The sequence below is a fragment of the Aotus nancymaae genome, unplaced genomic scaffold, assembly GCF_030222135.1.
Source record: "Aotus nancymaae isolate 86718 unplaced genomic scaffold, 86718_ANA_hifiasm-v0.15.2.pri h1tg000014l, whole genome shotgun sequence".
Classification (NCBI taxonomy): Eukaryota; Metazoa; Chordata; class Mammalia; order Primates; family Aotidae; genus Aotus; species Aotus nancymaae.
This window is the reverse complement of record NW_026988425.1, coordinates 116,304,111-116,327,767: the sequence shown is the minus strand read 5'-3', so window position 1 is coordinate 116,327,767 and position 23,657 is coordinate 116,304,111. Positions and strand designations below refer to the sequence as shown.

Genomic DNA, 23,657 nt, shown 5'->3' with positions numbered 1-23,657 from the left:
TGGAGGTGCAATTGGCAGTGCCTAGAGATGAGGCATGTCATGCAGCGGCTTGAGGAGATGGAAAAAGTCAATGGAAGAGAGTTCAGTGAGGGATGTGTTGGCAGTCAGGAAGATAAAAGGACAGAGTGGGGTCAACACCCAGGAAGGAAGATCATGTTGTTTGGTAAAACTGTCTCCATTCTTGAACATCTCTAAAAGACAAATGTGGCTGTTGTGCAGTTGAAAATGTAAAAGGAAATGTGTCTGAAGAGAGAAGAGGGCAGAGTGATTTAAACAGGGTCCCAACTCCCCAGTGCTTTTGCGGGGCAGCTGTGCCCAGCACAGCTGTGGTGGTCATGTCTGAGATGTGTCTTCAGCCCATGAACCAGAGTACTGTTCTGCCCAGCTGCAACACAGGAAGGCTCCTAAGGCTCGACTCCTATTAATTCTCGGCCATTCATTATTACAGTGACCTTAAAGTCCCTGCTGGGCATTCAAGTGGGATGTCATGTGTAACTCTGTTGGAATTCCATTGTAACTCAGTGCTTAAGAACCAGGACAACTTTTATTCAACTTTTGGCAACCGACAAAAAAAAAAAAAAAAAAAAAAAAAAACACATAAAACTCTCAAAGCAAGGCTTCTCTGACACTGATGGGGGTGGGGGCAATGGTGTTACATTTATGTGGAACGAACTGTATTCCTCTTTTCGTACTCTTCTCTACCTTCTCTAATTACCTTCCCTAATATTACACAAATTTTAAATCTATGTATATATGAAGCCAAAACATTTTACTCAACATGTAGCATTTGGCCAGGCGTGGTGGCTCACATCTGTAATCCCAGCACTTTGGAAGGCCAAAGCAGGCAGATCACTGAAGGTCAGGAGTTCAAGACCAGCCAGGCCAACATGGTGAAACTCCATCTCTACTAAAAATGCAAAAATTTTTAATTTTTTAGGGCATAGTGGCATGTGCCTCTAATCCCAGCTACTCAGGAGGCTGAGACAGGAGAATTGCTTGAACCCAGGAGGTGGAGGTTGCAGTGAGCCGAGATGGCACCACCACACTACAGCCTGGGCGACAGAGCGAGACTCTGTCTCAAAAAACCAACTAAAAAAATATGCAGCATTTATGCTAGACAGCAGGCAGAGTGATGCAGGAGAGGGAAGCATATCATACATTCTATCATTATGTAGTGAGGGCTCTAACCCTTGTGCCCTTGAGTGGCTAGGGAAATCTCCACAGAGGAGATACTGAGATTAAGATACACCTAGACTAGGCAAGTTATGCCTACAAATGTTTCAGGGTAAAGCTTAGAAGCCACCTTTGTAAGTAGAATTGCCCTGGCTAGGAAGTGATATGAAAAATACTAAGCAATGAAGATGGGCAAGCAGATTAAGTGAGGCTGGAATCCTTTGGGGAATGAGAGATGGATGCATTTTGTGTTTAATTCAAGAGTGACATGTTAAAGGAACAAAGGGTGAAGACAGAAAGATCAAGGCAGGGGCAGGTGTAAGGAAAGCAGTAATAGGCTAGTGTAGAACCATGCATTGTGAAGGAAAGCTTTTTGTAGAAGACAGGACAAAATAAGAACCTACAACAGTATATGACCAGTAGTTTTCATTTCCCTGGGAAGAAGAGTCAGAGGACCTCACATGTCCAAGGCTTGGAAACAAGGAAATAATCCCACTGACACAAGGTTAAATGCAGTGGGGCAGCCGGTTGGGGGAGGACCCAGAGAATATACCTGCACCCACCTTCTGGGATGTGGTCACAATCATTTTTGTTAAGTGGGTTGAAATTTAGAAGGCGATGTTCTTCCATATTACTGAGCCCACGTGGTTGGATGAAATGGATTCCTTGAGTTTTTTCAGAAATTGAAAAGTTAAGGTAATTTGTTTTATAAATGCCTGAGTCAGAGATTACTTTCTGAGGATTTAGGGAGTTTTCAAGTTCAGGAAAACTGGAGAAATCTATGAAAACGTTGCTTTACAAAGTGTCTGATTTTGAGATGGGAAAGCTTTGATTTACCGAGCTTCTTCAATTTTGGATTTTCTATGGAAGATGTTTTATGATAAATGGGGAAAGAGTCTAGTAAGGTTTTAAGTGTTAGGGATATTGCTACTTAGTGTCTGTGAATTAAATCCTCAGCATTATAAACAGGAATATTCAGCTGGATTACATGAGTCACATGTGCTTATTTGCATTTTTTAAAGTGCCTACTACAGAAGCAGTGAAGATGGGATCATAGGCCGATGTTCTGAGTTCAAAGTTTTGTCATGGAGTTTTATAACGGAGTGAATGATCTTATGCAACTTATTTAACTTTTAGGACTCAGAATTCTCATCTGTGGGATGGGAATAATAATAATTTCTGCTTGATAACATTTAAATGAATTAGTCCATATAAAGAGTTTAGACCAGTGGATAGCAGGTAGTAATCACTTAAAAACATTAGCTATTATTAGTATTATTCTTTGGCTATTGACTTTCTTCCTCTGTGTCTTAAATAAACAGACCCAGTGAATGTCCCCTGCCCTCCTTCTAAACCATTTTAACACTAAAATTGTGGGTTGCTAAAGGGGAAAAGACATTAGTCCACTGCCTTGGCTCTTAGAATGCAAATCTGACAGGCTATGTGGGAGAGTAAGTGTGTCACACAACTCCCTTTCTAGAAAGCACAACACACCACACACTTGTGCATGCACGACTGTTGGGATCTTTATTAGGATTACATTAATTGGGAAAGAATTGATACCCAGATGTACATTTAAGTTTTCTAATATATGAGCTTGTTATATTCCAGTGTAATATCTCTTTAGATTTTCTTTAATCTATCTCATCGTTTTAGAGTTTTCTTTGTGGAAGTCTGACTTTTTTTGTGAGATATATTCTTAAGTACTTGATAGTTTTGTGTTAATTTAAATGGCATATTTTTTCAGATTTCATTTTCTAGCTGTTACTCACATATAGACATGAAATTAATTTTTCTGCTTTGATTTGTATCTAATAACCATGGTAAACTTAGTTATCTTTATTTTTATATGAACATTATTATTCTTGACTTTTTCCTTAGATAAACGTATCATGTAAGAATAATTTTATATTCATCTTTCCAGCCCTTACCCAGTTAATTTTCTTGACTTGCTGTACTGGCTATTAGCTCTCATACAAAGTGGATTAGAATTGGTATTTTGAGGCATTCTTTTCTCATGGAATCTCAGAGAGAAAGCTTTCAACATTTTACCCTTAAGAATGATGTTTGCTGTAGGTTTTTGTCAATATGCTTTATCAGATAAAGGAAGTTCCTTTTATTCCTAGTGTGCTGAGAGTTTTTATTTTGAATGCAAGTTGAGCTTTCCCTAATATTTTCGCCTACATTCATTGAAATTATGTTATTTTTCTGCTTTATTTTGGTTTATGTGAATTACTTGATTGGTTTTCAAATGGTAAACCAATCTTACATTCTTGGAATAAACCCAACATTGCTGTTCTATAGTCCCTTTATATCTGCTTGGATCTTTTTTCTTGCTTAGGATTTTTGCAGTTATGATCATTGGTGAGATTGACTTATTTTCTCTTCTTGAAATTCTCTTGTAGATAGAAGGTTATTCTAAACTCATAATACAAGGTCAGGTTGGTTCTGTCTTTTTTTCTGGAAGAGTTTATGTGAGCCTGATGTGATTACTTCCTCTAAGATTTATAGAATTAGCTGGTGAAGCATCCAGACCTGAAGTTTTCCTTTGGAAATGATTTTGGATTAAATATTCTTTTTATGTAATATATATAATAGAATGTTATAAAATATATTATAAAATAATAGGCAGCCAACCTATTATTTCTCATCTCTGTTTCTGTAAATTTTAATTTTCAAAGAGGTTATTCCTTTCAGATAAATTTTCTGCTTGTTGACTTAAAGTTATTTGTAACATCCTCTTATTTAATAGTAAGATCTGTTGCACTGTCTACTCTTAATGTAAGATCTGTTGCTTGATAGTTTTTTTATCTTTTTTCTTGACAGGGATTTATTAATTACATCAGTCTTTAGAAATAACCACCATTTGTGTTCACCAATCTTCACTATTTCCTGCTTGTTTTTTCATTAATTACTACTCATATCTTTTTCTAACTCGTTACGATGGAAAATTAGATCACTTATTTTCAATCTTTCTTCTTCCTTAACATAAACATTTAAGGTTCTACAATTTCCTGTAATCACAACTCAAGCTCCATGCCAAACATTTTGGCATGTAGTCTTCTCATTATCATTCAAATTTAGTTAAAGCTATTTTCTGTTTTCTATTTTGATTTCTTCCTTGGCTAAGATATGTATTGCTTAATTTCCGAGTATATTGGGATTTTCTAGCTATCGTTTCATTTCTGATTTCTAGCTTAATTGCTTTATGGTTAGAAAATATTGATCCAACAATGGACTACTTTCCATGTGAGCTTGAAAAGTAGATCATTGGATGCATTGTTTTCTATATATATTCATGATTAAATTTGCTCATATTCAAGCCTTTTACATTTGTACTGATTTTTGTTTGGTTTCTTCTATCAATTATTTAGATGTGTTAAAACTTTTCTCACTATGGTTGTGAATTTGTCTAGTCCTCCCTTTAATTTTGTCAGGTTTCGCTTTCTATATTTTGAAGCTATGTTATTTGGTTTGTAGATGTTACAAGTACCATATTTTCTTGGTAGATTGGAGCATTAATATGAAGCAACATATTTCTTGCTAATACGATATTTTCCTACATATCTTGTTGACCAATATTGGTATGGCTGTACAGTAGTCCCCTATTATCCATGGGGGATATGTTCTCAGCCCCCCAGTGGATGTCTGAAACCATGGGTAGTACTGATCTCTGTATATACTATGTTTTTTCCTATACATGCACGACCTATGATAAGGTTTACTTTATAAATTGGGCGCAGTAACAGATTAACAATAAGTAATAATGAAATAGAACAGTTATGGTAAAATAATTTAATAATAGTTACATGATGGTGTTCCTCTCTCTCTCTTTTAAGGTTATCTTATTGTATGTAACATTTTGGAACTCCGACTACCTGAAATCACAGAAAGCCATACTGCAGATAAGGGATGACTACTGTCTCACCTTTCTTTTTTTCTTTTCTGTACTTTTCCTTCAACCTCTCTTTTAATCGTAGCATGTAATCCCTGCAAAATTAATGAAGTTTACAATTGCACTTAGATTTAAATCTGTAATTTATTAATAGTGGTGTTTACTTGCTTGTTCTGTGTCTTTTTATTTCTTCCATATTTTCCCTCCATTTGCTAGGAATTCAAACACTCTTGCTATTTTTTAGTTGTCATCTTAGAGTTAACAGTTTATTTGCCACAGTCTAATAGTGTCACTTTTAATGTCTTACCAGTCAGTGCAGGAACCTTCTTAATCTATATTCCGTATCTTTTAGCCTCTCTTTAGTATCTTTCATCTTTTTGCTCTGTGATGCATTCTGACTACTTTCTTTGGATAATCTTGGACTATATTAGTTCTCTGCAGTTTAAAACCCTGTCTAATTCATTCATTGGGTTTTTAACTTCAATTATTGTAGTTTTCACTTTTCAAAGTTCTACTTGCTTTCGTATCAATTTTTGTTTTTCATTTTCTTTTTGATCATATCTTCAAGCCTCTCTTACGTGATTTTTAACATACTAAACATGATTTAATGGATTAGATCTCAATATTTGAAGTCTTTTGTTTCAGATTTTGCTGTTATTTTTGCTCTTACTCATGGTGTCATGCATCCTTTCATGGTTTGCATTTTTAGTATACACTTGAATTTCTTGGATTTTCATGTGGAGAGTACTCAGACATCAAAGTTAATGATGCATTTCTTTGGAAAGGATTACTGTTTAAGTCACCTTGGGATACTACCAATCTAGATCCTTTTTTTAAATTAAATTTTGTTGCTTGAGGCTTTTCAAGCAACACTGATAGCATAAACTCAGATGACAAATCTCTCCACTTGGCACCAAGGTCATGATTTATGTCCACTCACGTATGGTACAATGTGTCCCTCCTTCCTTATTCTTTGCCTGAATATGTAAGCTCTAATACGATGGTCTCATATTAAAATCTCTCCATGGGGAGGTTCTAGGCTTCGTTTTCTGCCCCCAGCCTCCCATCATACCATGCAGACAACAGAAAGCAGCTCAAAATCCCACTATTATTTAGCAGGAAATATTAGAGTGAAAATTAACTTTGGAGCTTAGTTATGTCTAAGAGTTCTTGCAATTTATTTTATTTTTATACTCGAATATATTTTAATTTTCATGTCAGCCTAGTAATGGCTTTTTTCTGTTGATCTAGTATTTTAATTTCTCTTCAAAGTTGAATGGCATTGCTAGAAAAGGAATGATAAAGCATATTTCTTTTTTAAAAGTAATTTTATTGTTACAGCTTTTATTATTTTCAAAATCATACCTGATAACAATAACTTTCTTTCCATATTGGTGTCAGTTTTGTGCACTAACAATGAGAAAAATAAGGGTAACTAACACTTACTAAATAATGACTATGTGCCATATAGTTTTATAAATGTTTTATATGTATTAACTATTTAATCCCCTCACCAACTCTATAAATTAGATGCAGTTATTGTTCCCAGTTTACAGATGGGAAAACGAAAGCACAGAGAGGTGGAGTAAATTACTTAAGGCCACACAGCTAACAAAAGTTGCACAGGAATTATTTTTACATTGTAGGGTATAGAGTTAGTAAGTAATCTTCCAGGGTGAAGCAGAGTGGGTTTTGTTGCCACCTAGCTATGGATTTATGTTCAAGGGCTGACATCCACTGTGTTTCCACCTTCAAAAATTTAAAAGGGGATATATTTGTTTTTCCTTATTTATTTGGTATACCTGATATAGTTGCTGCTTACTTTAAGTATGATATATATTTATTATAAAAATAATCAAATACAACCAATGAAATATAAAGTCTCTCCTTATATTATGTATGTACATTATTTCTGCAATTTAGTTTTTTACTGTATGTAGCTTTGAGTCTGTTAGGTGGGGGTTGAGTGAGCATTCTTAGTGTATTCTCATCTTTTTTTCTTTTAAGCTGCATAGTATTGCAGAGTATAAATCTAATTAATTTTTTCTTTATTTAGAGATTTTTCTCTATTTATTTTACTGTGTTTATTTAAATATTACCAACCAGTCTGAAGAAGACATATGTACTGCCCCTGTGCCCTGGGGCAAGTTAAATTTCTTGCCATGCTGAACTGGATCCTTTGTGGAGTTTAGATAACATTTCAACACATATTGTAAAACTGCCTTCCAGAAAGTACTGTTACAAGTTCTACTGTGGAATGGACCCATACACATGTAGAAATTCAGAATCACAAAGATGTCATAATAAAGGAGGAAAATAGTGATTAATTGGAAAAACTGACAAATTTAGTCGTGAAAATTTATAAACAAAGTAAAGACAGCAACAAACTAGAAAAATGTCATATATAACAAACATGAGAAACATCTGATTTTTTTACTATCCAAACTGATATTGGACACCACTGAGGAAAAAGCTGAGCAAAACCACTCAGGAGAAAACTGGCAAATAGTAACTTTTTTTTTTTACGACTTTACAGTGTGCCACTGAGCTACCTATTTTGCAAGTTCTTTTTAATTCTAGCAGAATCTATGTTATAGGTGTTATTATTATTCCAGTTTTACAGACTGGAAATTATAGTTGAGATTGATTGAATCGATTTCCGGGAATTACTTAACTTGAAGATATAAAGCTTGAACTTGAACCCAAGTCAATTTGCTTATAAATTATTTTTCTTAAGCACTTTCCTAAATAATAGTCCCAGGCCAAAAAAAAAAAAAGTTAGAAATCAGAGAAACAAATTAAAATGACCAACAGGCATATTAAAAAGTATTCAAATTTGCTTGCAATTATACAATATTATACCTCATAATATGCAAAGATTAAAAACAGTAACACTCCATCTTTTGTTTTTGAGAGGGAGTATTGCTCTCAAAACATTGCCCAGGCTGGAGTGCAATCTCAGCTCCCTGCATCCTCCACTTCCCCAGTTCAAGCGATTCTCCTCCCTCAGCCTACCAAGTAGCTGAGATTACAGGCACCCACCACCACGCCTGGCTAATTTTTGTATTTTAGTAGAGACGGGATTTCACCATGTTGACCAGGCAGGTCTTATATTCCTGACCTCAAGTGATTCACCCACCTTGGCCTCCCAAAGTACTGGAATTACAGACATGAGCCACCGTTCCCGGCCTCAATCTTAACCGGAGGATGAGGTTATATAGTTCTCCTATACTGTTGATAGAACTGGGATTATTTATACAAGCTAGACAATCTCTCTCAGCCTTAATTTGCTCATCTATAAAATGGGGCAGAATTATTAAGAACATTACATTCTAAATATGTGAAAAATGTTAGCACAATGCCTGGCCCATATAAAGTGCTTAATAACTTACCTGCTATTCCCTCTAAAATCCACCTGCATTCTCATCCACCTCCCATAAAAAACATCTTGCTTTTCTATATTCCTAGCATAAGGCAACAAGGCTCTAAGGTTAATTCTGTGAAGATGAAGACCATTAAAAAGAAATACTTCAGGCACCTCAGTAGGGTGTTCAACCTCTAAGACTGCACATCAGTTTCTACAATACATTCAAGTCCACATGTCATCTTCTAGATCTCCATTTCCATGCCAGTCAAAGCAGGCAACAGATAGAACAAAAGGAGCCAGGAGATGTGTGAAAATAATACATAGTGTAATCACCTACATTATCTATTAATGGTGGTGTGATGACTTATAGTCAAATGCTTCCCCATTTATTTCAAGGCATAGTTAGATTTGTGGTGTAAACAAGTCTGGAATTCTAAATATAAGTTATTAGTAAACACAAAAGCACCACTGTCCTGTAATAATATCCTCCTCATGAGGCACAGTGGCTAACACCTGGAATCCCAGCACTTTGGGAGGTCAAGGCAGGAGGATTGTTTGAGCCCAGGGGTTCGAGACTAGCCTAGGGTGACATAGGGAGGCCTCAAATCTACAAAAAAATTCAAAATTAAAATTAGCTGGCTGTGGTGTCTGTTGCCTGTTGTCCCAGCTACTAGGGAGATTAAAGCAGGAGGATTCTCTGAGCCTGGAAGTTGAGGCTGCAGTGAGCTATGACTACATCACTGTACCACAGCCTGGGTAACAGAGCAAGGCCCTGTCTCACAAAAGACAAATAAATAAATAAATAAATAAATAAATAAATAAATAAATAAATAAATAAATAAAATCCTCCCTTTTCTGGTAAAGGGAGGATTTGTTCATTGAGAGACAATTGTTGACTTAGAAGTGACCTAACCCTTAGTTTTGAAGATCTCTAGGTAGAGCCATTGTGGCAACAATGCAGTTTTTAGTCATGTCTGAGAGACGAAAGTCTTCTCAGGAACCGTGGGTTCCAGAGAGGTGAAGTCAGCAATATTCAGACAAATCGAATGGCAATTGGTTTGTGACTGTGTCTTTAAGAATGTTTTTCCGGTACCCAATCATTTTGGCAGACTCTCATCTCAAGGTTTGTAAAGAAATTTTTCCAATAGACTTTTTAAAAATTTTCTGTAACTATGAACATGAAATAAACATGACAAGATGACTCTGTGGCAGTTGCTGAACATCAGAGGAAATTATATTTATGTGGTTTGTCTACAGCACATTTAACTGGACAGTCCCCTTCCTTTCATCTCTGGCCTGTTTGATTCTGGCAGCAGCCACCATCATTTTGTATTTCATTCCACTGCGGTACATCATTTTAATCTGGGGTAAGTTTGGCATGGTCCTTTTACTAGCAATCAATTTCAGGTAAGAACCAATTGCTCATTTTTTAAGTGCGACTATTAACTTTAAATGTGCTCTCGTTGGCAATTAAACATGAGATTAAGGAAAGCATTTGGGGAACAAAAACTTCCAGGACCTCCCTGAAAAGGCCAGTTGCATGAACGATCAGGGTAGATATTTATAGGCTTCTTGCATAATTGCAATCAAATAAAAATGTGATTGTACATGCCATTTCCCTTTGGGCTTTCTCAGTCATAAATCCTCTTGAATAATGTATTGCTGTGGCCGAGTAACTTTATGGAAACACTGTTCAGTGAGCAAACACCTGCATCATGCCCTTGATATTATATAAAAGTGGATCTGGCCACCACCAGGTTGCTTCTGACATTTCATCTCTCTTGAAGGAAAAAATTAACCTAACCCCACTCTTAAATCCAGAAGCAGTGAGAGGGAGGAGAGGAGGCATTCTGTGACTACCCAACAAGTGCCTGAATGGAGAGGAAGTTATTTACCAGGGGAAATGGTGTGTCTGTATAACGTTTAGCTGCTTGTTTTGTTTGTTTGTTTTAAGTAGAAACAAAAGTGGCAAACTGAAGTAAATTTCATGATTTGATTTAATACTCAAACTAGAGATTGGACAAAATGCAATCAGGTTTGTGAATATTTGTGTCTGTTGCTAGGTGGGCTCTGACTTGACATAAGGAGAGAAAATTGCACTAACTTAAATGTTGGAGAAGCAATTAGCCCTCTCCATAAAGGGTCTGTCAACCCTGGTTTTCCATGACTTAGCTGTGACTGCCATTGAGTTCTCAATGATCATCACTTTCAGGGATCATCAGATGTTAAGATGTTTGGGGAAATCACAAAGAAAAGAGACTGCGTTGAGATGCATTCATCCTTAAGCAAAAGCTGAGAGTGTGCAAATGCCAGATGAAACCTACAACCTTTCTGAGAACCATTAAGTATAGACTTTTTCAAAGAGCACCCACAAAGGTAGAATCCTGCTGTCAAGAAAAGCCCAACTTGGGCATTTGGCAATAGGAAAAGTCATGGGAAAAATAGAATAGCGCATACAGTTACAGAAGTAGAATGATTTTGGGGTTTTGAGAGAGTATAATTCAGTTATCCTTAAACTAGTCAGGGGTCTGTTTAAATACTTGATGATCCTGATTCTCAGAGGAAAGTCTAATCTGTACTTAGTTCTTGTTGGTAATTTTTGTTTACTTGACAACAATAATTGATCCTTAAGAACATAGAGCTCTTTAGGGCCACTAATTAAGAAGGCATATTTTGCACAAAAAAAAAAAAAAGTATTTCCCAGAATACTTTATATACTAAATGTTATTTGCATCAACCAAATACCTTATTTTGCAATTATTTTTTCATGAGTACTGCTATCTTAATGTATTTACTGACAACCTTTAGAACATAGATCTTGTTTTCTGACCCTAACAAGAATGTGGTTAAATATTGCAATCATTTGGCTAGTGGTTTGTTCACTTTTAAGTTCATGTATGCTGAGTGCCATGGCCAGCTGTTAAACACTGCTGCTTCTTGATTTCTTCATCATCCTGGTGCTTGCCTGATCTGTTTCTATGCATCCTTCCCTCCACGAAGAAGACTAATACTGGCCAGGTACGGAGGCTCATGCCTGTAATCCCAGCACTTTGGGAGACCGAAGTAGGTGGATCACCTGAGGTCAGGAGTTCAAAACCAGCCTGGCCAATATGGCAAAATGCTGTTTCTACTAAAAATACAAAAATAAGCCAGGGTGGTGGCAGGAGCCTGTAATCACAGCTACTCTGGAGGCTGAGGCATGAGAATTGCTTGACCCCAGGAGGCAAAGGTTGCAGGGAGCCGAGCTTGAGCCACTGCACCACTCAAGCCTGGGCAACAGAGCAAGACTGTGTCTCAAAAAAAGATGACGACTAATATCATATTTTCTCTTTTGATCAGCAATTTCGGGATTCCAACTCCTCTTCCTCTATACCCACATCACTTTGACTTTTGATCTTATTCTGCAAGATCTTGGCAGCTTTCCAACAACTTTTTGCATCTGCTTAATGAAATACTGCTCTATTTATTATTTACTTTATGGATAAAATTATTAAATGATATGGAATTTATTATGCTCTCTTGGGCTGATAGTAACCCTCTGAGCTTTGTAGTCTATGTCTGGTTCTTTGGTTTTACATTTTAAACAGGAGCTCATAGTTTATTGATGAGTTTACCATAGGCAATGTAGTCAAAAACCTTGGCAATCACCACATGATCTATTGTCTCTTCTCATCATGTAAAAACTGCCATGCCATCCTAGAATATATTCTGCAATTCTGTTAGGACTTATCCTAAGACAAATTAGTTATTAGCTAGCATGGACCAGGACTTATTTTGCAAATTTCTTATATGATTGTATCCCTTGCAGCAATTTTTTTTGTCACAAAGGAGATACATTTACATGTCTTAAAGTTTCAGTGGTTTTTCTAACTTTAAGGATCAGAAAACTTTATTCTAAGTTGCTTATTCATGTTTTATTGAGTGGTAAAAATGGTGAATAATATTCTAAAATGTTTTGTTCTGTTTTTAATTTTTCTGAAAAACTATATGCTAGATTTCCATATTCTATATCAAGTCATATTTTTGTGTAAGTGTATAAGTATCAGAATCATTTCACTTAAGTATATAAAAACAGCCTAATTTCATACTAGCTAGGCAGAGTATTTTTGGACACACCAAAATTATTTTGACAGGTAAGATATTTTATTTCCTCTTTAGCCTGATAATTCCTAGTGCAACCACATTCATGTAATAGATCTTTAATGAGTACTTAAATATTTTTATGAATGAATGAGCCTGCAAGCTTTATACCTGTGCTCCATACAGATGACCTTGTATTAGGCCCATGACCTCACTCTTGTGTAGGAGTGTGATTTTTGAAAATTAAGTGAGAAGTAGATTTTAAGGATATCTGAAGTTTTCTTTAGGAAACATTACCTACTGAATTTTAGTCACTTCTATGAAGTATGTCTTTCCAGAAGGCAGAACATTTCTTAAGATTAGATCCCATGTGGGTTTGAGAGATTTTCCCATATTCCTTCTATTCGTAGAGGTTTTAATTATACTTTTTCAGTTCTACTTGCAACCACTTCTGTTTTTTCAAGGTAGATATTAATTCTTCAAGCTAAATTTTTAGCTTTTTGCAAGAAGGAACTATGCCTCATTTAAGTTTGCATCTTCATTTGATAGCACAGTATCTCTTATATGAAAGACACTCAGAATTATTTGATAAATGAACAGGCAAGGACCCCCTGGCCCAACCCCAACCAGTGTATCAGAGTTGGAGCTACCTGCACATCACTCATATAACACCATTTTTCAGATATTTATAATTGTGTTTCAAGTGGTTATTCTCAAGTGGCAAACGTGCAAAGCAGCCATGCAATTTTTTATTTCTTCTTTCTCCAAGTGATTTTTTTTTTTTTTTTTAACTGTAGGGCTCATTCAACATTCCACCCCACTGATCAATCCAATCTATGATCTGGGACTAACACCTGATAGCATCTTTCTCAACAAATGTTATTCTTCAGTATTTAGATCCCATTTGCTTTTTTCCTGTTTTTCTTCCCTCCTCTGTTTTTTTTTTTTTTTTTTTTTTTTTTTTGCTAAAAATAACTTTACAACGAATATACCCTCTATGTGTATTATTTAGGTTAAAAAAAACTAAAGTATGTTTAGCATGCTAATAGATACAGCCACAATTTCCAAATTTGTCTGCTTGATCATAAGTGTCTTTAATAGTAGAAGGACTTTTCCATACTCACTTTGTCTCCTTAGCTTGTGTTGTCTTGTTGCCATGTACAGTAATGATAGCAGCCCTCTGCATTATTGCAGAATTTCAGATGATAGTATCATTTTGCCTATACTGCCCAAAGTGATTCTCCCATCTACCCAAGAAACTCTATAAGGCAGGTCTTCACTATTCAAATATTAATGTAAAAAATATGAGGTACAGGAAGGTTAAGTGATTTCTCTAAAATCACACAGCTAATACGTGATGGAGCCAGAACCGGGGGCCCAGGTATTCCTACACCATAGCCTTTGTTTTCTTGTCCCTTAAAGAATGGCCAAGGTGGCTGGGCGTGGTGGCTCATGCCTGTAATCCCAGCACTTTGAGAGGCTGAGGCAGGTGGATCACCTGAGGTCAGGAGTTTGAGACCAGCCTAACATGGTGAAACCTCGACCTAAAAAAAAAAAGACCAAGGAGTCTATGATTTCCTGTTGACAATCAGTCTTACACAGTTGTTAACAGGGCAAATTATAGAAACATTTGAGCCTGGACACCTTCATAAATAAGGTGTGCATTTGAAACATGCAATCTGAGTGCCCTATAATTTTTATTCTAACTTTTTTTTTAATTTCAAACATAGTCTCAGTGCATTGTGGAATACTTTTGCCCTTATTGGTGCATTTAAGCTACTGTGCAGGTTTATAATCTTCTCAGTGACTAAGAATGCAGTGTTTTGATCGGCTGTGATATTATCCCTGCCTTGCTGTTCATTGTAAAGACTCCAGATGCGCACACCATATATAATTAACAATAGAAGATATATCTGTTCTCAATACGTCTTTGTCTCCCTTCATCATTTTGCCTTGTCTATTTTCTTTTGCCAAAAAGCCCATGCTACAATTAAATGTCTTTAGAATAACACAGTGAGAGTATTTTAGTGTAAAGGCACACTGGGGGAAATTTTAGCTGGAAACATGAAGCTTGCTGTGGGGGTAGAGGGAAGAAAGGCAGAGTGCAGCTTTGACTTGAGGGAAAGGGGATCATTTGCTAGGAACCTTCACCAGCCCAACCGCCAAGCCACCATTTACTCGGGCACAATGGCTGGCTCCCATTTGCAAAGCAGATGTAAATCTGACCCTCCAGAGAAATGACTGGAGGTTGGCATTGTGTCAGGTATAATGCCATGCAGGAAGCCTAGTCCTCAGATGAAAGCAAAATAATATTTAATGAACAACAACAAAAAAATCAGACCCTTTGTGTGTTGGGGACTACTGAACAGTTAAATGTTACCTTGACTTCTGAGTAGGAGCCATTCAGAGTACAACGAAGCTAAGAATTCATTCAGCGTCATTGGGACTGACAGCCCTTCAGATATGATCCTTGTTAAACAAGCACCCTGTGGCAAAACTTCAGAAGGCCACCTAGTCTTTCTGCTTCTAAAACTCAACATGAAAAACGGGTTGACATTTGGTGAAAAGACTACAGCTTATGAGCTCCGGATATAGTCAAAGCAGCTCCAAAGAGCAGAGTAGAAGACAAAACGTGGTTGAGAGGAACTCCCCTCTAAAGAGGAAACCAGGCGTGTCCTGGATATGCTCAGGAGCCCAAGGGGCAGCCACCAAAGAGGGACGGTCTATAGGATGTTGACATCTTAAACATTGGGCCTGTTTCTAATTATCATTGTCCTTGTCCTAAATTAGCATGTTCTCCATTGCCCAGACAGACCCACGCACCGGTGCTGTGATCCATAAATTAAGTTAGCAACCATAGTAAGATAATTTTCCAATAATAACTTTTCACAGTTTCCTGCAGCATCAAAGTACAATCAACATGTCAGGTTCTGTTCTGCTGTGAGAGGAGAGAAACCTGTGAAAATGAGTTGGAGGTGGGGAAAGACGAATGACTGCAGTTTTCTTTGTAACAACAAAAAAACAACTCCAGCCCTCTACCTCCCACTGCTACCTTTGGTCCAGAGCCTCCAAGCTGGGACTTGTTTGGGCTAATGAAGGCCTTTTCCCATCTGGGACATTTGTTTTCATAGCAGAGGAGGCTGTTAATCAGTGTATTCCAAAAAAGCCAACGTGCTCCCCAGTTTGAGCGTGTGTTTCTGTCGCCCTGCTGCTGGGATTGTAATGGGATTTTCACAGCTCAAGAAAGCAGAGCCCCTCTTCCACAGCCCCCGCTTCCTGCCTTCAGGAAAAGGCATTTGTGAATGATTCCACATGACAGCAACATGTGCATGACTTGAGGTCTGGTAATTGTTTTCACACTAATTTTTACTTGTGAATATCCCCCTCTCCCCCTAGTCAGGCAAGTTTTTGAAGATGGATGCTAGATAGATGACTGATTGACTGATGGATGGATGGATAGATAGATAAAAAGATCTCCTGTGTTTCTATTTTTCAGGCATAAATAAATTTACTAAGAAGCTTCGAAATCCCTATTCCATCGACAATAATGAGCTGCTAGACTTCCTCTCTAGGGTACCGTCTGATGTTCAAAAGGTATGTAATGAATGGTCACCACCAACAGGGGCCCCAACCTGAAATCTGGCCAGCCCAGGAGCCAGAGGAGCACACTGCTTTGCTTGTGTGAGTAACTGAGATAAGGAACCAGAAAATCCTTAAAGACGCCTGGCTTGCAGGGAAGTGGCAGAAAAATCTTTGTCCAAAGCATGAGGCGATTGGGGGAAATTGTTTTGAAAAAGAGCTGCTTAAGAATGATCTGGAACTCACACTGCGTGGCAACTGTGCACCAATGCTTGTCCCCTTTCGATTGCTTGCCTCCCTGAAGAGGATAAGATGGGCTCAGTGAGTAGAATTGCATGAGATCCAAAGCCGGGGAGTGTTGCTTATTTTCTTCTTCTTCCAGGTGGCAAGCATTTTAGGGGAAGTAGGGGACAAGAGGATTAGTCTTTTTATTCTCATTTGCTCCGATTTATCTCCTAGGCCTCCCTTCCCTCTGAAGACTTAGGGATGCTGAGGGCGCAGCCCCTGCTTGCCTAATACACACAGAGGCAGAGGCAGTGTGAAATAATGTGAGATCAATCAGAAGTATTATTCACAGATAATGGTCACTTAGTCCAGCAGCGTCCTGTTTCTGTGGATACGCAGAGATTAACGAAGGCAACAATACTAGAAAGTCGTGTAGAGTAGCTCGATCCTGGCCCCTGTGGATCAGCCTGCTATAAGTCCAGAGGAAGGAGGGCAGGTGGCAGTTTCTCAAATGGAGAACAGAGATCACTGAATAGGTAGATGGGGAGACCATGGCGAGAAATATCATCAAGGTGATCAAAGACACAATCCTTTAATATCTTAGAGAATCCCAAATCAAATATCGATTCTCATATTTGAACCACTGCAGCATAATTTGTTCCCTGGCAGCTCAGGGAGGATTGCAAAGATCTGGGGCGGAAAGGCCTTAGAGTTTCTCTCCCCTTCATTCCAAGTTCTAGAAATTAAAATGTACTGTGATGTTGTCTTTCTTTAAACTTCACTTTATAGTGAGCTGTGAAAATACAGTCTGTAAAGATGAATTTTTACTCTCTAACATTTGGATTTCTTAATTTAAAAATAATAACGTGGTGCCTGTTTGTTTTGCACTGCAGATTGACAGGTATGTCATCCTCTGCTCCCTGAGGGCACCTTGGCAAAACACCATAAGGAATGGGGTGCTTTCTTCGTTTATCTGCCTTTGACAAACTGTAGAGCCTGACTTCTGTGATCAGGCATAATGGCCTTGGGGAATTGGGCACAAATGCTAAAAATAGGGAGCACATGTGGTCTGTAATACAATATTTTAAATAAAGCCATTTCACCAGCAGCCTATCAAAGCCCACACACCAAAGCAATACGTTTGCAACATCCCATCACTTGAGTCGCAGTGTGAGTTCACGGTGTATCCTTGAAGAATAGAAATTTCCATCAAGCCCCCAAGGATTCTCTGTGCACAGTCCAGGCACTAGCCCTCAAAGTGGCCATTCCAGTCGGAGCTGGCATGAACACAGAGAGGTTCAACAAAAGAGCATTCCAGGAAGATGTACAGTACACTAGTAAGATCCTCCGTGTATCGCCAAGGGCGCTTTCTAATACCACAATGACAGTTTGCCACTGGGGACTCCCGAGTACTTGTATCTATCACAGATGTTGTAGCCATTACATTGCAAATGAAATTAATTTCTAAGAGAAATCTGTATAAAAGTCTGGGGCCCAGTATCAATTTCAGCATTTTCCCCTCTCAGGCAAAGTAAATGTATATAATTTTCTGAGATGTTTTCCCCAAGATTTTAGATATTTTTAAATGAATAATTCTCAGTAAGTTACTGTATCATATACTAAGATAAACATTCCCAAGAGGCAGTTATTAAGCTTACTTAAGATTGAAAACTGGCACACACAAAACGAACATCCTCCAGCAGTGCCCAGAGCAGGTAGAAACCCACGCATCTCATTAGAAAAAAATCTGCTTTTAATATTTTGGTTTCAAGAAATGATGCATGACTTCTCAAATCCTTCCTGCAATTAATCCCTCCGTGTTCCTGTGTTTAGAAAATGATTCATTACCTTTGAACCTTCCTTCCTTTGCCTTGGGTTGTCCTTGGGGAGCCATTAGCACACACTGTGGTGAGCTAGGGTTACCTAACCACTAGCATCATGGCTGTTTGTTTTCACAGGTGCAGTACACGGAATTGAAACTCTGCAGCAGCCACAGCCCCCTGCGGAAGAAGCGCAGCGCTCTCTAGGGCACACACCAACTTTGGAGACCAGCACCCAGTATTGTGGTTGGTTGATTAGACCAATGTTATGGCTGTTTCAGTGGTACCCAAGGTGTCCTTCTGAAATGCATGCCCTGTGGCACCCTCTGTATTCTTCCTCCTTCACGTGCACAGACATACACACATGTGCACACACCCCCACCTATGGGTGTCCTAGTTTCATAGAGTGGTCAGCCCAGCAAAAAGAAATCCTGAAACTGTGAAAGACCAACTTCCAATCTGAAATGGGAGATAAAGCCAGGCTGCCATGGATCTGAACACTACCTTCCTTGAGAACAGCCAGGAGCCCACTTGGATTCAAGAGTGACTTTGAACTTGTTTTCACACCTCCAACAGAGTCTCATTAAGATTTCCACTCCCCATCCCCACACTCCTTTCAGATGATTGTTCATGGGCGTAAGTCTTTTCTCCAAGTTAACAAGTCTTTGATAGCCATCATCTGTCCAAATACTGTATATTACTAAAAGTCATTTTTAATAATAATTACCAGAATTAGCTCAAACCTTTATGGATCTTTCTGCCATGATTATTAAGGATATGTATGTGAATTTTTGGGAAACCTCTCAGTGCTGGATGCCAGCCTGCAGCATGGTCCATTGCTGGCAATGGATGCCCCAGGAAGACCCCTAGAGATCACTCACTTGAGAAATGATGGTTTCATGAAAGTATTTGGTTGCCTTACAGTGTCTCTTCTTCTGACTTTACTTTTTGCTTATTTTCAAAACATTATAAAATGTCAACGTGTAATTTCAGAAAGGCAAGTGGGGGGAGGGGAGAAATGAATGAATGAATTCTCCAAATATTTAGAAAGATAAGGCACAGAGGGACTCATAAATAAGACTGCTTACTTAATATAATCATTTCATTTGCTTGAATGTTTTAAGCAGAAAATAGAAATACTTTGGCTGCCCAAATGTATCTTTTGTTCCTCTTAGAAGCAAAATAAGCTACATACAATAAAAATTGATTTCAGAACCCCATTTCTAGAAAATACCACCCTGGAGTCCTCCCCTTTGATAGCATCTGTCTTCTGCAGACCCCATCATTCCACAGTATTCCCCTGCCATATAAAAATCCTGACTTTGTGCATATATAAAATGTATGCAATTAACTGTTTAAATGATATTTAAGTTTTAAAGACTGTATTTTGTTGACACATACTTTGTGCAGTTTTTATATATGTATGTATTATAAAGAAAAGTTAAGGTAAAAGATCTCATTTAATGGTGAGTTTACTATACATATATATTTTTTGTCTCTGGGTTGTAATTTAATAATCTTCAAACAAAATGTTTATGAAAAATGCCAAAGATTCTAAATCTTATCATCCCGTGTCTGTTTTTCTTCATCTTGTATCTCACTGGGTTGCTTTCTGGCTGAGCCAGATTTCTGCATGATGTGATTTACTTCAAGTTAATGAAGCTGGCTGGAAAAGAGCCTTGCAGAAATTATAAAAGCTCCAGTAAATCTCATAGTTGTACATACAATAGATATCCAAGAACCTCTTTTGTTAAACCAGTTACTCAATCTTCTGTGTAAACAATGCCTCATTGTCTTGCTTCTAACTATCATCTAGTTTATCACAGTCTGTCATTTTGTAATGACCTAAGTCAGACATTTTTAAACAGACATGTGAGATCTGATCAGTCATTTGAATGAAAACTTTCAGCAGCAAAATAACCCCTTATTTATTTAAAAGTGGAACCAATGCTTTATTGTTGTTCTTTTGCTATAGAATTTCAAAATGAAATTATTTGCCCGACAAGAAGGCATCATTAGTTAGACTTATTTCCTCTGTAGCCCAACTGAAATTCTCAGAGTTAAGTTTAGGACCCAACACCAGCTGGGATGTAAGAGCAGGACCGAATCAACCTTGAATAAACTGTACATAGAAAACAATTGTTAGTAGATTAAGTAGACATTGGATGTTAAAAAGGAATGTCATTTGCAAATGACATGTTAAGATTTATACAAATAATCAAAAACTTTTAGGAAAGATTCCAAAATGCTTTACATAAAATTTATGGATTATGGATTCACAATATGGTAATTAAGTAGGAATGCTGAAGTCTTGCCAAGTTTTCCTGGTTCTTTTATCAAACTTCATCCTCCCATTTCTAGCCTTGTCTCTCTCTATTACAAGCATCTACACCTCAGCAGGTCAGAAACTAAACATCATCCGTCTCTCCCTGTCTTCAGAACTCCAACCCTTCTCATCTCCTTTCAGCTTCCTTATTTCCCTTACTGGCACTGGTATTTTCTGGGCTCGGATTCTCTCAGTCATCCTCTTTTTTGTTCCTCGTGCTTTTGTCTTCATCTCCCAACCCATAAAGCCTACTAGGTCCAGTGTCAGTGTGTTAACCACTTCTGTTCTGATTGCCACCACCCAGGTGGAGGCCTTCATAACCTCTCCGATGTCATGGCCATGATGCCAGTTACATTATGCCAAGTTAATCTTCATTCAGACTGAAAGGACCTCCCTGCAATTTCTTTCTGAATAGATTCTACTCTCCTTCAAAACTTGCAAGTCTCCTGCTCCAAAGAGGCTTAGTCCTGTGACTGGATGTGACTCCAACTTCCTTTTTTGTACCCTCACATCTTTCATATCTTTCTGGTGTCTGCCATATTCTGGCATACATCATAAGAGGCTTTGACCACTGTCCTCCACTCAGTAGCCCATTACAGCTGGCACCTAATCATTACTCAGGTAATAAATACATGTTTAACAGGCCAGGTCATAGAGATTATTTTTCTTTCTCTGCCTTTTCATGTGTTGCTTTCAGAACAGAGGGCTGGACTGGATAATCAGTATGGTCTATCCTGGAGAATAATTTCTTACATTAAGAGCATATTTTGTGTGATATTATTTCCAATACCTGACTATGTCAATTATAAACTTTTAAATGATGTTTTATATTTGAAGTTCTTACTTATATATCAGAGGAAAATATAATGTTTATTTCTAGGTGATAAAACAACTTTTTTTGTTTTTTTTCTTTACTTGTAATTTATAATTAACAAGTCTATATTGAATGCTGATAATTTTCTGGAACAAAACAGACTGCATTCCCTTGGTAGAGCAGACATTAAACAGATACTTTCAAGCAGTGGCATGCATGCTCAGATTTAAGTTTGAAAACTATTCTGACTGCAATGGATAGCCTAGCAATTTTCAAAGTTTAGGGAAGAGTTCTTAATATTAGCCTTTTATAGTACTCCTGATAAGTGAATGATACCCTGGACTTTCAAATAGTGGTGCTGGGGGAAAAAAAAATAAGTGGAATTGGGAGATGGTGAAGAGATAAAGTGAGCAGGACTTAAGCATTGCTGGACTTTGGGATGAGGGAGAGTAGAGTCAAGGATGGCTCTTGGTCATCCTGGTCCAGGCGTCTCCAGGTCTAGGAAGATGATGCTGCCTTTCACTGAGTGAGAGAACTGTAAAAGCAGCCGTGAGAGGACCACAGGAGCCCACTTTCAGACAGCACGAAATCTCACGTACCTGAAAAGCCTCCAAATTTGAATGTCAGCAAGATCATGGAATATATGGATATGGTTTCCAGGCAAGTAACACACTAGATTTGAGATATGCACATTTAAGGGCAAACACTGCAAAGCAAAGTGATTGAAATAAAAAGCTTCAAGAAATCAAAACTTGAGGAACTTAACAGTCAATGTTATATATATAAAGGCAAGTCAGTCAAGAGGGTAAACAGAAATGGGTAAATACGGAGGAGAAAAACGGTAAGCATAGACTGTCATAGAATTCAATGGCACAGCATGCTTCAAGAAAGCTGATGTGGTCAGTAATATTGAGTGCCACTGAGATCACATAAGCAGAGCACAGAATCATGACCTTTACTTAATGATGTGACAGTTTGGAGGCATCCTGGCAACAAGCCATTTCAGTGGAATGGTAGAAATGGAAACCATGTTTTGGTTGAGAAGTAAGTGGATGTGAAAATATGGGGCCTCTGAATGGTGGTAACCCTTGGAAAGTTCCACTGTGGAAGAAAAGGAGAGAGAGGGCTGGAATTTGGAATAAAAGAAGATATTTGTGATATTTTTAGTAAGAAAACAAATTAGATCTGTCACAATCTCAGTGTACCCCTATTAGCTGTAAAGAATTCTTCATGGGCATGAGATGGAGTTAGCCATACCCATTATTTAAAACTATGTTCTGCACTTATACATTGTTGGTCAGAGTGTAAATTAGTTCAACCACTGTGGAAGGCAGGATGATGTTTCCTCAAAACCTAAAAACAAATATCATTTGACCCAGCAATCCCATCACTGGGTACATACCCAAAGGAATATCAATTATTCTCCTATAAAGACCCATGTACACACATGTTCATTGCAACACGGTTTACAGTAACTAAGACACAGGGTCAATCTAAATGCTCATCATTGATAGAATGGATAAAGAAAATGTGGTATACACCATGGAATACTATGCAGCCATAAAATGAATGAGATCATGTTATGTCATTTGTCAGAACATGGATAGAGCTGGAGGCCATTATCCTTAGCAAACTAATGCAGCAACAGAAAACCGAATACCACATGTTCTCACTTATAAGTAGGAGCTAAATGATAAGAACACATGGAAACAGAGGGGAACAAAATACACTGGGCCCTATTGGAGAGTGAAGGGTGAGAGGAGGAAGAGGATCAGGAAAAATAAGTATGAGCCTTCATACATGGGTGATGAAAAATTCTGTACAACAAATCCCTATGACACAGTTTGCTGATGTAACAAACCTGCACACATACCCATGAACTTTAAAAAAGCTATGTTCTATCAAAACCTGCCTCTCATTTATGTATTGGGAATCTTATGGCAACAGAACAGTTGAAAAATTAAAATAAAAATCTTCTGAAAATACATTGAGTAGTAACTGATAATTGAATAAATGCTGAAATCCTGAAAGGTGACTGCTAAAGGAATGGCTTCAAGCATGTTACCGCTGTGTAAAGCCCACAGCTGTTCTCTCCTAGCATTTTAATGTAATGATTTACACAGGAAAATGGATATTCAAAGCACATGAGAATACTAATATTTCATAGCTGTTATCAAATGCTAGTTACTTTCTAAGTGTTTTAGATATAATTGCTCATTCAAAATAATTCTAAACATTGAAATTTCTCCAAATACTTACAGGAAAAGAAAAAAACCCTGCCACTCTTATACAAACTCTTCTAGACAATAACAAAAGAAAAAAACACATTCTTATGCATTTTATGAGGCCAACATAACTCTCCTTCAAAATTAAGTCCT

The 23,657-nt window shown here is 37.7% G+C and overlaps 1 protein-coding gene across 6 annotated transcripts in view; it reads left to right on the top strand.

The window, feature by feature from the left end:
- The window catches only part of MCTP2 (multiple C2 and transmembrane domain containing 2), a 260,105-nt gene extending 236,839 nt beyond the window's left edge, over nucleotides 1-23,266 (top strand). For 3 of the 6 annotated variants that reach the window (XM_064376265.1, XM_064376263.1, XM_064376264.1), the window contains exons 21-23: nucleotides 9,693-9,802; nucleotides 16,012-16,109; nucleotides 18,278-23,266. In XM_064376265.1, coding sequence (XP_064232335.1) covers nucleotides 9,693-9,802; nucleotides 16,012-16,109; nucleotides 18,278-18,346 — 277 coding nt within the window. In that variant the 3' untranslated portion in view covers nucleotides 18,347-23,266. Of the gene's footprint in view, nucleotides 1-9,692; nucleotides 9,803-16,011; nucleotides 17,221-18,277 lie in introns of all 6 variants that reach the window. The other 3 variants (XM_064376266.1, XM_021674331.2, XR_010342639.1) reach the window with 2 other exon arrangements.
- The last annotated feature ends 391 nt before the right edge of the window (nucleotides 23,267-23,657 follow it).